The sequence below is a fragment of the Chelonoidis abingdonii genome, chromosome 1 (assembly GCF_003597395.2).
Source record: "Chelonoidis abingdonii isolate Lonesome George chromosome 1, CheloAbing_2.0, whole genome shotgun sequence".
In the NCBI taxonomy this organism is placed as follows: Eukaryota; Metazoa; Chordata; order Testudines; family Testudinidae; genus Chelonoidis; species Chelonoidis abingdonii.
The window spans coordinates 330,107,662-330,124,002 of record NC_133769.1 but is presented as its reverse complement, the minus strand read 5'-3'; the positions used below and the strand labels follow the sequence as shown (position 1 = coordinate 330,124,002).

Below are 16,341 nucleotides of genomic sequence, written 5' to 3'. Positions count from 1 at the left end.
TATAAAAGGTCATGAAATATTTTATAGACTGAATTGTCCTACTGTGTTAATTTGTCATGACTAGGTATGCAAAATAAGCACTTAGCTTTGCCAGCCTACCATATACTGTGTTGTTTTGTTCAATCAAATAGTTTATACCTAATTTGTCCATTTCAAAATTCAGTCAGCTAAAGTAAACAGTGAATGTTATAGAGTAAAACTTACATGCAGCTCTGTGTGCTTAATCTGTGAGTAACAAAACAGGAAATGTCAGTACTCATTCCAATTAAGCAAAGGCCAATTTCTCATGGAACATAAATTCTTTACTTTTCTCCCAGAACAATTTATACTGCTGTTTTAAACAGCGGTAAAACATAATGTTTTTAATTTCACACCTCACGTAGCACAGTCAAATGCTTCATAACAACATAAACAAAAGTTAGGCGGAGCACTGCGATTGATTTAAAACAATGATTTCCCCACAATGTGTGCTCAAGGTCTGCAGGGGGAATACATAACAAATGTATTGGCTAAGGCCACAGAAATGAGTGTTCCGGTGTTTTGGCTGCTGCTGCCAACCTTAGTCAAGGATGTGTTAACAGTGGATGCATTGATCCAAATCTCATTATTCCCACCACCAATCCAGGAAAGAACTGTGTTATTCTACTCCAGCCCTCTGTTTGGTAGTGTCGTAGGATCGAACAACTTGAGACTGAGAAACAACTCCGTGTTCTTCTTGAGAAAATGCATACCCATCTGAAAAAGTGAGAACAAAGGCACAATGGAACTAGTTAGAAATGATAAACACAGTTAGACATTACTATATTACACTACTGGTGCTGTGGGGGAAGAGCACGTTTGGTTTTACCAGCAAATTAGATTTCTGTGAAGTGTCTCCCCTCTTCTGGAACATGGGCCATGTCACCAATGTGATTAGGACAAGCTGCTGCTAAGATTTTTGTCACTCTTCCCTCCTCTCTTGAGCAGCCCACTCTAACCAGGCGATAACTCTCTTTCTGTGACAACCTAACTAATAATCTACATCTGTAAAAGGAGGCAAATGATACTCATCTTTTTTGTCTGAAAAGCATTATGTCAGAGCTAGATATTAATTACTACTGAGAACAAGCCAATGGGTTGGTTTCTTGGTGGAGAATCTGTAAAGACGTCACAGAAACAGAATTCTCTGGTAAGTACAAATTTGCCTTTCTGCTCAAGTCTGTCATTGTCTGTAATATCATACCTAGCAGAACTTGAGAAACCCAGACTGTGTGAGATGCTAAATCTGAGAGGCGACTATGATTAAGGCTACAATGTTTTCACGGCAGTTGTGGAAGTCATAGAATCCGTGACTTCAAGGGACCTCCCAGCTGCTGGGAGCTGCAGGGTCCCCATGCTGCCTGCAGCAGCCAGGAAATGTGGGGTACTCCCCCCGTGCCTGGAAGGGCCCCCCCAGAAATCCTGGCTGCCATGAGGGCTCTCCAGAGCTCCTGGCCACCATGGGCAGCAGGAGTACCCCAGAGCTCCAAGCGACTGCGGGCAGTGGGGGCCCCGGGCGCTCCAAGCTCACATGGGTAGTGGGGGCCCCCAGAGCTTGGAGTGGCCCCTGTAGCTGCTGAGCGGCTGCAGGTGGTGTGGGGACCCTGCAGCTGAGCTCCCCATTTTGTTAGAGATATTTTTAGTAAAAGTCATGAACAGGTCATAGGCTTCCGTGAATTTTTCTTTATTGCCCGTGATCTGTCTGTGACTTTTACTAAAAATATCTGTGACAAAATCTTAGCCTTAACTCTGATTAGTGTTTCCAGAGGACTGCTCCCACTACATTACAGCCAGCTGCAACATCTGAAGACGCTCCTTCATCTACCCTAGAGAAATGGGTGATTGTGTAGAGATGCAGGTGACAGCCTGGCAAATCTTATTGATTTTTCTCAGTCAAGAGGTTAACGTATCCTGAGTGGAGCAAGCTTTAATATTCTGGGGTAAGTCTCTGACATGCATATCCTTTTGGCTAGCACAAAATGGGAATCCTTCTGACAAACACATTTTGATTTTTTTTTAAACTCTCAAGTTCTGCTGAGAAAGAACTTCAGGTCTCCGACAACATCCAGAGGATGCCAAATTATTGATATAGTAAAAGGGAAGGCTCAAGAACTGATGCCTGTGAAACTTGGAACTATTTTAAAATGAGGCTTGTCCCTGTGGAATATTAAGAATGAGAACCTGCAGCACAGGGCAACAATGTCCTTGACACCTAGTCAGCCCTGGGGCCAGGTGGGGGAGGCTCCAGCTGTGAGACCCGCCCAGCTGTCAGTGTCCCAGACTCCGGCTGTCAATGACCCACTTCAGCCAGTGCAAGGGCTTTGGTGACATGCATCACCGGCAGGAGGGTACACCAACAGCTGATGTAATTATCATGGTGGCTGTACGTCGACCTAACTTAAGTCAACCTTCTTTTGTAGTGTTGACAAGCCCTAAGTAACCTTCATTTCTTCTTCGAGTGATGGTCCCGAACTGTATTCCACATGTGGCTGACTGGCAAATGGTGTTCTGACTGGAGGAGGGTGTGAGGAAGCTGGTAGCAGAGAGGCTTGTAATACTGCCATTCTTACAGCTGCATCTGCAATTGCGGCTTGAGTTAGAGCAGGGCGTGTTATGAACATGTGGAAAGAGCTCCAAGTTGCTGCGCTGCAAATGTCCTGCAGCAGAACATCAATAAGGATGTTGTGGAGGCAGCTTGTGTTCGCGTTGAGTGAGCTGTAATACCCCCAGCCTAAGTTCCCTGTAAGCTGCGTGGCTGCATAGCAGCCTATTTAGCCCTGAGCAGGCGCTCAGAGAACCTGCCTGGGAGCCTGCCAGGGCGCCTCTTCTCCAGCCCCAACGAGGATGTGGCCTGGACCTACTGTGGCTGGGGCACTCGGATCTGCCGGGGCAGCACGTCCCGGCCCCAGGCGCAGCTGGAGCAGCCTGGACCAGCCCCAGGTGCAGCCGGGGTGGCCCTCCCCTGTCCCAGAGATGGGGGAGAGGCACCTATTCTGCAGCCCCAGTCCCAGAGACACCGTGGCAACAAGAGGCACCTCTCCCCGCCAGCCCAGTTGCTGCTGTGGGGAGACAGAGCTGGGAGGAGTCCTCTCTCCCTGCTGTAGCCCCTGAGCACCCTCCTGTACCCCAAACCCCTCATCCCTGGCCCCACCCCAGGGCCTGCACCCCCAGCCAGAGCCCTCACACCCTGCACTCCAACCCTCTGCCCCAGCCCTGAGCTCCTCATCCCCAGCTCCACCCCAGAGTCTGCACCCCCAGCTGCAGCCCTCACACTGCTGCACCCCAAACCTTTGCTCCAGCCCTGAGCCTCCTCCCACACTCCGAACCCCTTGGCCCCACATGAATTGTGTTATGTGCACCGATATGAAGGTGACACATCACCTCCATATCAGTACACATAACAAAATTCATTCCCCACATGGGTGGGAAAAAATTAGAGGGAACACTGCCTCCAAGACAGGGAAAGTTTGTTGCCATAGCAGAAAGATCTTGGGATCAAGACACATCCTCAGAGAAGATTTCTAAGTGACTTTCGGGAGGCTTAGAATGCTTCAAAACAGCAAAGAGTCTCAGAGATTGTGTGAGGGGTTTGGTTGTTTGCAAATAGAATGCCAGGGCACACCTGACAATGAGGGAGTAAAGTCTCTTGTCTTCAGCAGAAGCATGGGGTTTTGCGAAAAATACAGGTAAACGTATTGATGGATTGATGTGAAACTCAGCAGCAATCTTGGGAAGGAATTTGGGGTGTAACCTAAAGGAGAGATCATCTCTTTTTGAAATTCTTGTATGAGGAGGGTCTGCCATCATGGCTCCTAGCTCACTGACCCTTCTGGCTGAAGTGATGGCAACTAAGATCACCATCTTCATGGTCAGGTGGTCATCAGGGCGCATGATGCCATAAGTTCGAAGGGTGGACTTGTGAGCATTGACAGAACAAGTTTAAGGTTCCATTGAGGCATAGGGTTAATGACTGGTGGGAAGGTCCTGCTCAAGCCCTTCATAAATTGCACTGTAGCCCGGTGCATAATGACAGATCATCCCTCCGCTGGAGAGAGGAAGGCACCAATCGCTGATGGGTGCACCCAGAGCAAACTAAGGGCCAGACCTGAAGGCTTTAAGGAGAGGAGATAATCTAGAATAATTGGAATGCCCACAGTAGCAAGCGAATGCTGGTGATGATGTGTCCAGGCCAAAAAGCACCGTCACTTAGCCAGGGAGCAGGCGCTATTAGAATCTTTTCTATTTTGGTTAAGGATTTCCTGAACAGGGGCAGAGCCTGAGCATTCTATTTCCGACGTGCATCCAAACACCAGGTGAGGAGGTGGAGTGAACCTGGGTTGGGATGCTTGATTTTCCCCCTATCCTGGGTTTGGAGATCCTTATAAGTGGGCGTGCAGCCATCATTAGGAGTTCCGTGAAACAGAACTGTCTAGTCCAGTAGCATGCTAGGATGATGGCAGCTCTGTTGCAACGCTTCTTCCAAACAACTTGAGGTAATAGGGAGATGGGAGGAAAAGCGTATCTGAGGTTGTCCATTCAGGAGAGCGTCTCCCTGGAAATCGTAGCCTGTGGCTCCCACGGAGCAATACAAAGGAAGTTTCCTGTTCATATGAGATGCAAAGAGGTCCCATAGTGGAGTGGCCCATTGTGTGAATGTGTTGGTTAGAACTGTGTCGTGGATCTCCCATTCAAAGTCTACAGAGAAGCTGTGGTTTAATTTGTCTGCCAGGGAGTTTTGAACACCTGGGAGATATGCGGCCTGTATTCTAATGTGGTTTCTGATACACCAGTTCCAAAGTCTGACTGCTTCCAGGCAGAGGAGATAAGATCTCACTCCTCCCTGTTCGTTTATATAGACCACTGTGGTGATATTATCTCCACATGGAGCGAGCGTATAAGGAGAAGGAAGGTTTTGCACGCAAGTTGGAACACCCTCAGTTCCAGTAAGTTTATGGGTAGCCTGGCCTCTCTTGGGATGAGGTATCCCAAGCAATGTGGTAGTTCAGGTGAGCACTCCCACCCAGTAAGGGAACATCTGTCAAGATGGTGGCCCTTGGTATGGGAGGACTGAAGGGAGTCCCCACCATGACTTTGTTTGGGTTGGACTACCAAACGAAGGAGGTGAGAACTCTGGTGGGAAAAGTCATGGGGGAGTCAATGCGATCCTTGTTTGGTTGGTAGGTGGAGTGGATCCAAGCTTGGAGACACCACAAGTGAAGTCTGGTGAACGGCACGCAGGTTCATGCAGCTATGTGGCCTAAGAGAGATAGACACCAGCACACCACAGTTCATTGCCTGCAGCACCAGGAACTTTTTTAGTCAGAGCTCTTGGGCCTCTCTACTTCTGGGAAAGAAGGATCGACAGATACTGCGCTTTGCAGAGAGATGTGCCTCACCCAGACAGTACAGGGACCGTGGATGCTCATCTCTGATGGAGAAGGAGCAAGGGCAGAAGATGCAATTCTTGAACTCTGGGACTCTAGGCATAGTCCTGGGGTCAGGGAGGATGTCCCTTGACTTTGCGGGGGGCGACACACATGACTATTCTACCCTAATTATATTCCATACTAACTATAACTATTATGCTAAGATATAAAACTATTTACAAAGATTTTATTTTACAGGTTATGCATGCATTGAAGAAGGACATGATTCTGACTCAGGCCATATGGCAGTAAGAAGGAACTGTCTCTTATACTCTCGGTTGGGAGCATGAGGGAGGCTACTGTGCATGTGCGGGTCAATGGACACAGTTCTGAAGAATTTCCGGATCCAGGTGCGTGGCATGCACACACATTCACATGTGGGATACACACAGGGATCATCACTTCAAGAAGAACTTAATAGTCATACTCTAAAGAACAATGGGAGAACGAGTTCCATATACTGTAATATGACCTGAAAGTTGATGGGCACTTGGACTTGAGGACCCGTTTAATTTTCTCAGAGATCCTGAAACCTCTCAGGGAGTCCTGTTCCTAAATCAGGCATTGAAGTGAAACTTGGCTGGAGAACAGTGTAGAATGGCCCCTGTGACAGATGACTAGGTGCTACTGGCATGTCCATAGGCAGCTCTAGACATTTCGCCGCTCTAAGCATGGCGGCATGCCGCGGGGGGCGCTCTGCTGGTCGCCAGTCCCACGGCTCTGGTGGACCTCCTGCAGGCGTGCCTGTGGAGGGTCCGCTGGTCCCGTGGTTTCGGTGGACCTCCCGCAGGCGTGCCTGCAGGAGGTCTACCGGAGCTGCGGGGTCAGCGGACCCTCTGCAGACATGCTGGCGACTGGGAGAGCACCCCATGTGGCATGTTGCCCCAAGCACACGCTTGGCGTGCTGGGGCCTGGAGCCACCCCTGGGCATATCTGTTGAGAAGGAATATAGTCTCATTTTGCTGGGGAGAAAATTATTTTCATTGTGAAGCTCCTTAAGAGCTTGATTCAGTGACTTACTGGAGAACTTCTTGCCAATGTGAGCTGCTTGGAAGCAGGAGATGGAAGCTGACGGGAGTAGTGGAGTTTGGAATGGGGGAAGAAAAGCTCATCACCTGAATTAGCCTTTTTAAGGGCCCATCTCAACAATTAAATGAGTTCAGGGTTGAGACTGGAGGCTCAAGGTTCCTGGCTCTCATAAGAACAGCCATGCTGGGAGAGATCAATGGTCCATCTAGCCCTGTATCCTCTTTCTGACAATGGCTAATGCTAGATGCTTCTGAGGGTGACCAGACAGCAAATGTGAAAAATTGGGACAGGGGTGGGGGGAGCCTATATAAGAAAAAGACCCAAAAATCGGGACTGTCCCTATAAAAATCGGGACATTTGATCACCCTAAATGAACGGATCAGGGCAATTCTGAGTGATACGTCCGTTATTCAGTCCCAGCTTCTGGCAGCTGGAGTTTATGGATGGCCCGAGCATGCGGCTACATCCCTGACCATTTTGGCTAATACCCATTGATGGACCTATCCTTCCTGACCCTATATAAGTCTGTTTTTGAACCTTGTTATACTTTTGGCCTCATGACAACAAGTTCCACAGGTCTACTGTGCATTGTGTGAAAAAATATTACCTCGTTTGTTTTAAATCTGCTGCCTATTAATTTCAACAGGTGCCCTCTATTTTTCATGTGAAGGCATAAATAACAGTCCCTTATTCCTTTTCTCCACGCCATTCATGATTTTATAGACTCCTGTCCTATCTCACCTTTGTTGTCTCTTTTCTAAGATGAACAATCCCAGTCTTTTTAATCTCTCTTGGCATGGAAGCTCTTCTATACCCTTAATCATTTTTGTTGCCTTCTTTGAACCTTTTCCAGTACCACTATATTCTTTTTAAGATGGAGTGACCAGACACTAGCAGAAATATTCCAGATTTTTTTTTTTTTTTAGTTTGCATTACCTTTGAGAATAGACCTCTTCCCACTGGGGCGCTTCCAGAATCCTGTGCAACTCAGATCCAATATGATAACATGGCTCACTATGTTTTAACATAAGCATGGTTACATGCTAATAACATGGTAAACAGAAATACAGGGTGGACTTCCCTGTCTGTAACTGAAGGTGCCCAGACTAATTTACAAAGTTTAAGACATCTTTTAGCAAAGAATACATTCATACTGGATGCTAGCAAAGGAAAGATTTACAAAACATTCTTACAAGGGTGGATTCACACTTGCAAACAAATGCTTTAAGTGTGCTTGTTCTACTCTAAGGGCCAGAATCCTGCAATCTTTAGGTAACAATCTCAAGGAAAGTCAGCTTGGATAAAGACTGCAAGACTGGCCTTAAATAACAGAAGGCAGTGGCCCATATCCTGCCCCAAATTAGGACAGCTTTGCATTATGCCCTGGAGCTATCTTCACTGACTGCAGGATTACCTCATATAGCAAGATCCTCAGGTGGTATCTAGCTGCCAAGCTCCTTCACACCCCAGGCAATTACCCATAGACAATTATCTGTTATTACTCTGGGACTATTTAAATGACACTCAGAGGTCTAGTTACTTTTCAATACTTGACTTTTTAAGATGCATTTTAATGGCAACAAAGTCTTATCCTGCTGAAAAATCAGACAAGGTACAACAAAAGAGATGCCTGCTTAAACTGTTTCATGCAAGGTTAATGCCTGTGGGACACACTTTGCCTTGAGAACTACTTATATTGCGTTTAAGAGAACCAAGGTAGCCATCTAGGGTCCTTGATCCGCATAGGGATCACTCCTTGGCATGTCCTTTCTGTGGGCAGATCATGAGCAGGGCAGGTCCCCCAGTGTCACTGACACAAACTATTGGTGACATCTATTACTTTTGTTTACATTACACTTTTGGTACGAGTAGCTAGACGCCATAGTGAGAAGCAGGCTTCATTCACACTGTGGTGTGTAGCTACATGTCAGTGAAAAGCTCTGGCAGAGGGAGGCAGAGGGGAAAGGCTGAGCTGAGCCACAGAGCCTGGACTCCAACCTGAGCCCAAACGTCTACACTGCAGTTAAATAGCCTGATAGCCTTAGTTCCATGAGCCCGAGTCAGCTGACACGCACCAGCTGCAGATGCAGTGGCAGTGCAGATCCTCGATAATCTGTATGTTATTCCCTGATAACCAGAAACTTCTACGCTTAAACGCTGTACCGTTCACTTTTTTTAAACATCATCTTAATACAATTTTTAAATATACCCTAGGAGGCACGGCTTGGGTGAATGGAGAGCCATGCAGGGTATGTACAGACGCATACTCTTCAGGCGTGTCTTTACTCACTAACCCATGCCACACCAGCTGCACTGCTATTTATAGCTGTGCTGGTGGGTAGTGGGGGGCTACAGGGGTATGCACATCTCCGAAAGACGCACCTATTCTCTCCACTCAGCCTGGGCTCAACATTTGACAGTTTATTTTACTTTTACTGTTGATCTCAATAAGCGATGGTAATTTCACACTATGCAGTTCTTTAATCAATTTATTAAAACTGTTCAGGTAGCTAATTACACCTCTAGCAGAATCAGAATGTGATTAAATGCTGTTGATTCTCCTAGATCTAGATAACTGGGTCTTTCCACTGTTCCCAGACACCACCCAAAACAATGAAAGTTTCCATGGCCCAGTTACAATGGGACCTTTCGAAAGTCTGAACTTCTCCCAGCTCTGGCTTTTAAAACCACACCTCTCATTTGGCACTGGGAACAAGGGCCCCATTGTTCAGATCTTTTCCAGCAGTCCTAGCAGACAGAGTGCTTCTTTGGAATTTTCATTGCAGAATCTAGTCTCTATGGTTTCAGAAGTGAGACCCATCGTATTCCGGATTCTGAGCCTTTCAATTACTTGAGACTTTAAGTCAGGATGATTTTAAAATATCTGATGGCTTGGTTCATTTGCTAGGAAGAGGGGGTCACATTCTAATCAAATATAAGGTTTCACAGATTCCGGATGTTATCAGACTACCTATTGAATTTTAAACGCATCTAGTTTGTTACCTTTCATGTTCTGCTGCGAGGAGATCTGAATCTCGTCTCCCATTACTAGGTTTCTAGTTGAACAGTACCTTTTTCAGTATACTCAACTGATTATTTTGTTCTATACAATGCTGTATAACAGACATAAAGAACTGTAGTCCACGTATAGGCCCCAAACCTGCACACCTGGATGTAGAGGTCCACCCACACACTGCAGCTTGCAGAATCTGAGCCTGAGGATGTCCTGAATAATCTGTTTATTTCAGGAAATCCGTTGTGGAAGTTCATGCATTGTTACATATTTAAGGGATATCTTTAGCGATCATCTCTCCTCACACTCTCTTATTTGACAGTTGAGCTCAGGTCCATTGGGAAAGGACGTTTGTGCTGAGAGTTCATGGATTTGTTTGGCTGATGGCTGGAGGCAGAGCAGCTCTCAGCAAAAACTTATTAACTCTGGAACTTCCTTCCATGCCTTGGTCTGACACACCCCAATAGCGCAGACCTTCAGAGAATGTGGCAAAGTCTATCTCCAATTACACTTGATCTTAAACACCAGTAATGTCTTGTCAATGGACAAACATCACACAACTCTTTGGGTTTGTCTACACTGGGAAAATGAGTAGTGTTATATCATGTTAACTAGTGCATTTTAATTAACACATGCTACAAGAACACTCATTTGCCCAGTGCTGACAAATAATATTTTTAAAAGGACTCAAGAGGAAAAAATATGATGAATGTTCAGATTTTGTTTGGTTTCTCTAGAAATCAAACTATTCACATTCAGGAAGCATGGGATCGAATCTAACATCATTAAGCCCAACTTTTTCTTGCTATTCCTTTTCTTTTTAAGTAAATGTTAAAAGATCCCAACATCTTCATATTCAACAAATATCACTACAGCTATATTTGCTGTGTGGAATTTGGCCAGAAAAAGTCCTGAAGCCTTGATACCTAAAGAAAGAAGGTAACGGATTAATAACAATAAAAAAATCCCACGAAGTAACCTGATAATTTTGCAGATCAACATGCACAGAGAGGAAAGTAGCAGGAAGGCAGCCTCTCTTAGGACACAGTAAATGGCAGGATTAGAGCCTTCAGCATGAACACATTATTGTTATTTATTATTCTTCAACCCCCATGCTGTGAAACCAACTTGAAATGACAGGTGCGGTTTCTCTATTGATTAACAAGGTGTAAAATGTACTCTCTGTGTTAAGATTTACTCAGTGCAGTTACCTTACACTGTAAAAGGAAGGGATAATTTCCTCCACCAGCATAGAAAATCTGGGCCAAATTCTATAATCCCTAGTCAGGCATAGCTCCTCTGGATTTCAGTGGGGGGAGGACTAAGGAGCACAGGATTCAGCCCGCTGTTTTTAAGTACGTGCTAGGTCAAACGACAGCCCAATGCTGACATGAGGCAGGCGAGGAGTGTTTTGAATTATGTCAGCCACTATCCTTGTGGGATCTTATGGAATAATCCAGGTTGCGCCCAGGGGCTGAGGGGACAATTGTTCAGTGGATTCCCGGAGCATGTGGGGAATGCCATCTTGGTAACACTGTTCTCCTCTTTGTCTCTAGAAACCTTTTTCATGAGGATTCTGAGGGAGTTGGGAATCCAGGCCAGGGAGGAGAGTAGCCTGGGATTGGGGAGGAGGAAAGCTGCTTTTTGCAGATGTCAGGCATCCATGAGTTTTTGGGTAACTGGCCAGGAGAGAAGTTCTCCACACTGTTGTCAAAGCAACAAGAGAGCTGTGCCATCATGGGGTCAGAAGAGGGCAGAGGAGGCATGGGCCAGAGTGGGTGGAGGTCCAGGAGCCCCATGGCAAAAGCCCTGTTACTAGCAGATTACCTGGTATCCATGAGTTTTAGGAGCCAAACGACTTCTCCTTCCATGGAAAAGCAAATCCCCCTACACACACTTGAGAGAATGATGATCAGCAACATCTGTGAGAGGAACCTTGCAGCATTTCCTGCTCTCTCTGAGAACTATTCCCACTTGTGGGCCAATCTCCCCTCTTAATTAGGGGGACTTGATGCTTTTCCTATTGCTAGGATTTTAGAAAGCAGATGGGAATGGGAAATATATCCGCAGACGTTATGCTGAGCTAACCAGCACTGATTTCATACAGGTGTGTCAGACAGGAACTGTACCAGCTCCTAGCTAATGCCATAATCACTGCACCATCTACTCATTTCCACTAAAACTTTTTGGGCTGCAGAAATGTTCAGCAAGTAAGTTTGACAAAAGGCATAAAACTCTTCTACTAAAAGCCAGAGGATAATGAAATCCTAACTAGCATTTGCATCAAAATCTGAAGGTCAGTGGAAAATCTTTGTTCATTTTCATAAACCTTTCAGAAAGCCACGTCAGTCAGAAAAGAACGATGTGAACCTTTGAGAGCACAGTTAAACTAGAGAACATTTCTGGCATTTCATCTGACGCTGTCAATTCATGAACACAAAACCATGGCCATAAACAAATTTAAATGGTTTTAGGGGCTAAAACTTCCAAGCTTCCTCCCTGATCCCCGAGGCCATTAGAAGTAGCCCCAAATCCATTGTTTTTGTGTGTATTTTCTTAGAACTAATGTCATTCCCATGTGCTTTGAGATCAAAGGTTTTTAATGCAATTTTATAGCAGCGAATCTTGGAATGGTTTTTGCTCCGCTCTTCCCCCCAAGCTACAATATTGATTCTGGGTTATTTTACAACTTCTGATGGGAAACTGCCCTTATTCTCCCCCTTCCATTAACAGGGCAATGGGTTTGTCTCAGCCTTGTCAACCAGAACAAAATTAATGATCTCTGCTGTGTTAAATTCAAATGTCCTGGGCTGAACTGAAGTCACATGATCAGGTTTTGGGATAGGCTGAACTCTTTGGGTGGGAACTTGGAAATCCAGTGGAATCACAATGACTCTAGAGAGCCAGTAGGGTGTGATTCAAAATACATATCTACCATGACAAAACTACTGCCTTAGCTGCCAGCTGCTTGTTTTGACAATTTTCACTATTTATACAACATTTGTACAATTTAGGTCTGTGAAATCAGCACATATGTTCATATGGCCCTGCACATATAGCAGCTGTGCAGTGTTTGAAAACAATGTTTGACAAGGGATGACAGAAGTTTTAGAGAATCATGGATCTGCTATAAAAGCCTCTTTTAGTCTTAACAACTTCACAATGAAAATTTACATTAATGTGAAAAACAGACACGCGATTGGAACTTGTCCTGACTGGACTGACTCATTTAGCACTTAATCATTTTATATTTATGGGGAGCCAGTTAACTGAATCAAAGTTTATTTTGATATCTTATTCTTGTTTCCCAAAGCTTATCAGCCAATTGAAAACACAAAGATGCATTCTATAAATTGTAAGCATGTGGTTCAGATCTGACGGGTCACACAAGCATGCTGGTTTTCTGCATTGTCTGCAGACTGGTTTATAGGTTTCTCTAGGAGGTTTCCCTGATTCTTATTTACAGGCTTGTTCTGCCAGTCATCTCCTATGGAATTGCTTCAAAGTGTCTCCATAAGTGTGTGAAAGAGAGATAAAACCAGCACCCTTTACATCCGGACACAAAGGAACAAATCCTGGAAGCAGAGCACAGCCAAGCTGAGCTTCTCTGTGGGGGTGAAGGAGAAAATGAATCCCTTCTTACCAGAGCTCACAATGGCAGTGGAGCTGGTCTGCAGAAGTTACTGCACCCTCAAGGCTGCTCTAGCCCCTGGACCCAGTGCACTCTCCCTTCTGTGGAGGAGAATGACCCAGTGGATCTGAACAGTAATGGATCTACCAGCCTTGCTTCTGTCCTGCTCTGAATCCCCCCTGAGGATCTGCAGGGGATCTCTGCATCCCATGTATGAGATTCTTAAATCCTACCCTATTTCTGCAGCAGAAAAACCCCAGTTCTTCTGGGTCAGGGCCTTCTGAGCAGTTATGATTCTGCTGAAGAAATGGTCACAGAGATGAAATTTGGCTGTACCTCACCTGCTGAAATCCTGACATGATTCAGATCTCACCTTCAAAAACTCTCACGTTAAATGGATGATTTGGAGTCAAATCCGTTTGTCTTAGCGCTATCCTGCAACCAGCACCATTGCTGTTGATGGGGCTATTTCCCTTAGTAAGGTGAGAATGTTATTGGTCAAAAATCTAAATGCAACAGACAATCCATCCCAGTAGAAAGTCAACATTTTTCTCTTAACTCTTATTGGCTCATGGCTCCCTGGGGTTTCTGGTCTGTGGAGTTCTATTTTAATGCTAGGGAAGCCCTGATGAAAATCCATAAGTAGCAAGTAGAGATGCCAAAGACACTGGGCCTGTCTCATGGACCTATGCAGTAGGATAAACCAATGAGCTCGGATGCAGTGAGAGAGATACTGTTCCTTTCCTCTAGCAGCAACAGGCAGGTCTACGGTTGCCCTTCACTTCCCCAGAAGAGGCCAAGAAGAGGAATACACAAATGGCAGCTGCAGAGACCTCCACTTGCTTATTAAAAACATTTAGAACTTTTCTCAACTGGCACCACAGAGCTATTTCTGTACTTTTAAAACCATAGTTAATAGCTATCATTTGAAAACACAGTCACCATTTAAAGCAGAGCTCTATTTCAACTTTTTTTTTGGCCTGTCAAATTTTACAAGATCATGAGAATATCAGGATTTTAATGTTACGGAATTTCTGCACTGGGATTTTGTCATTGGGCCACTTGATTGGGTCCTAGGGAATTATCTATATGCAAGTTCTGCAAGCCTGGGGCCAAATACACTAATTCCCCTTCCAAATTTCTGATTTTTGGTTGGCAGCTCAGCCTCTGTACCAGATTATCTCTACCCACAATTTAATTTAAAAAATAATCATCTTCCCCTTCATTCATCTGGGACTAACTGCTGAGAGAGACACATCTGATCAGTTACTTACGTGATACACCTTGCTGGACAGAATGAGCTCGGAAAAGGCTCGGAGGAGTTTTTCTGCCGAGCCTTTTTAACAAATGATCACGTTCGTTCAAGCTGGAAAAAAAGCAAGTATACACAGTGAGTCCCTAGATAATTCCACTGCATCTCAAGTGTATTTAACTAAGTACTTTTGCTTTTTAAATAAATCAGTTACAGTGTGTAAAAAACAATTCTTTTAACTTTCTTTACAATGGACACCACCATCTGGGATCTATGATGACAGGACTCCTTCTTTTTAAGGCATAGTGGTATACATGTACATCTACGCTATCTATATCTGAGATGACCATCATTGTGGCATCTGGGTGCCTGATATCTTGGTCTTGGACATAACTGTACTGAACTTGGCATCCCATCTTAATTGAAGTATATAATAAAAACTTCCTTTGTAGGTCATGCTGTCATAAGGTATATTTCCCAAATCTGAACCTTAGCGCCCAAAATTTGGGTACCTGCATGAAACCTCTAAGCTTAATTACCATCTTAGATCCTGTAGCGCTGCCACCAACCAGGAATTCCAGTGCCTGGTACACTCTGGTCTCCCCAAAACCTTCCCTGGGGACCCCAAGACTCAGATTCCTTGAGTCTCACAACAAAGGGAAATAACCCACTTCCCTTCCCCTTCTTTACCTCCTCCCAGATCTTCCCACCCTGGGTACACTAGGAGATCACCGTGTTTCAATTCCTTGAAACACAAACACAGAGAGATCAGGTTTCTCTCTCCCTCACCCAGAGGCCGTGCAAATTCAAGCTTTGTAAATCTAACACAAAGACTTCCTCTTCCCCCCTGTCTTCTTCCTCCCACCAATTCCCTGGTGAGTTGCAGACTCAATCCCCTTGAGCCTTAACTAGGAAAAAATCAAACAGGTCTTAAAAAGGAAACTTTTTAATAAAAAGAAAGAAAAGACATAAAAATTGTCTCTGTAATCCAGATGAAAATATTACAGGGTCTGTTAGCTTATAAAAAATGAATAAACAGACTTATTCAAAAAAAATACAATTTAAAAACATTTCCAGCAAACTACACACTTGCAAATACAGAAAACAATGTAAAAACCTATCTTGTTTTTCCCCTGTACTTACAACTTGGAAACAGAAGATTAGAGAGCCTGGACATAGTGTGATCACCCTCAGAGCCTAGAGAGCAACTGACACAGAACAAAGGACCCACACCCAAAAACTTCCCTCCCTTGAGATTTGAAAATATCTTGTTTCCTGATTGGTCCTCTGGTCAGGTGTTGTTTGTTACCCCTTTGCAGGTGAAAGAGACATTAACCCTTAGCTATCTGTTTATGACACATGCCCGATTCTGGGCTCCCAAAAACTGCCTTAGAGAGAAGGAGCAATGTGTTTTTACTTAGTGTACGGTAAAGGCTTCTATCACACCTGCAGCATGGCTTGAAACAACCAGAGAAGAAACCCACCATAATTCTTTCATGAATACAGCTCGGTTTTTTTTTCCCCAGTGGAAAGTACAAATTATCTCCAGTTTTTGATAAAAAAGAAGAAGAACAAAAACCTTCAGTTTCCACAATTTAATTCCTAGTCCTCTGTGGAACTAAAATTAGCTTTTTAGAAGTTATTTAGTTTTTACCACATGCAAATGCAAACTAGAGGAGAAAAACAAACACACTGACCATCCAAAGGAGATAGAGACAAGGGAATAGCTATAATGAATCTCTAGAAAGCTATACACAAGAATCAATAGCTACTATCTACCATGGATATTTGCACAAAACTATTATTTCACTGTTAGTTTTGTGCACAGAATAAAATGATAATACTGACCCTGTGGCCCTGATCCTGAAAAGCACGAAAGCATGTGCACGTAAGCATGTCTCATTGACATCAGTGGGATTTTTTATAAATTTAATATTATGAATGTTTATGTGTTTTGCTAGACTGAGGCCTT

At 44.6% G+C, this 16,341-nt stretch overlaps 1 protein-coding gene across 1 annotated transcript in view; it reads right to left on the bottom strand.

Moving 5' to 3' along the window:
- Positions 1-318: 318 nt before the first annotated feature.
- The window catches only part of ATP8A2 (ATPase phospholipid transporting 8A2), a 612,384-nt gene continuing 596,361 nt past the window's right edge, over positions 319-16,341 (bottom strand). Inside the window, exons 36-37 of the mRNA XM_075061658.1 lie at positions 14,392-14,483; positions 319-735 (exon numbers count right to left, since the gene is read on the bottom strand). Coding sequence (XP_074917759.1) covers positions 638-735; positions 14,392-14,483 — 190 coding nt within the window. The 3' untranslated portion in view covers positions 319-637. The remainder of the gene's footprint in view (positions 736-14,391; positions 14,484-16,341) is intronic.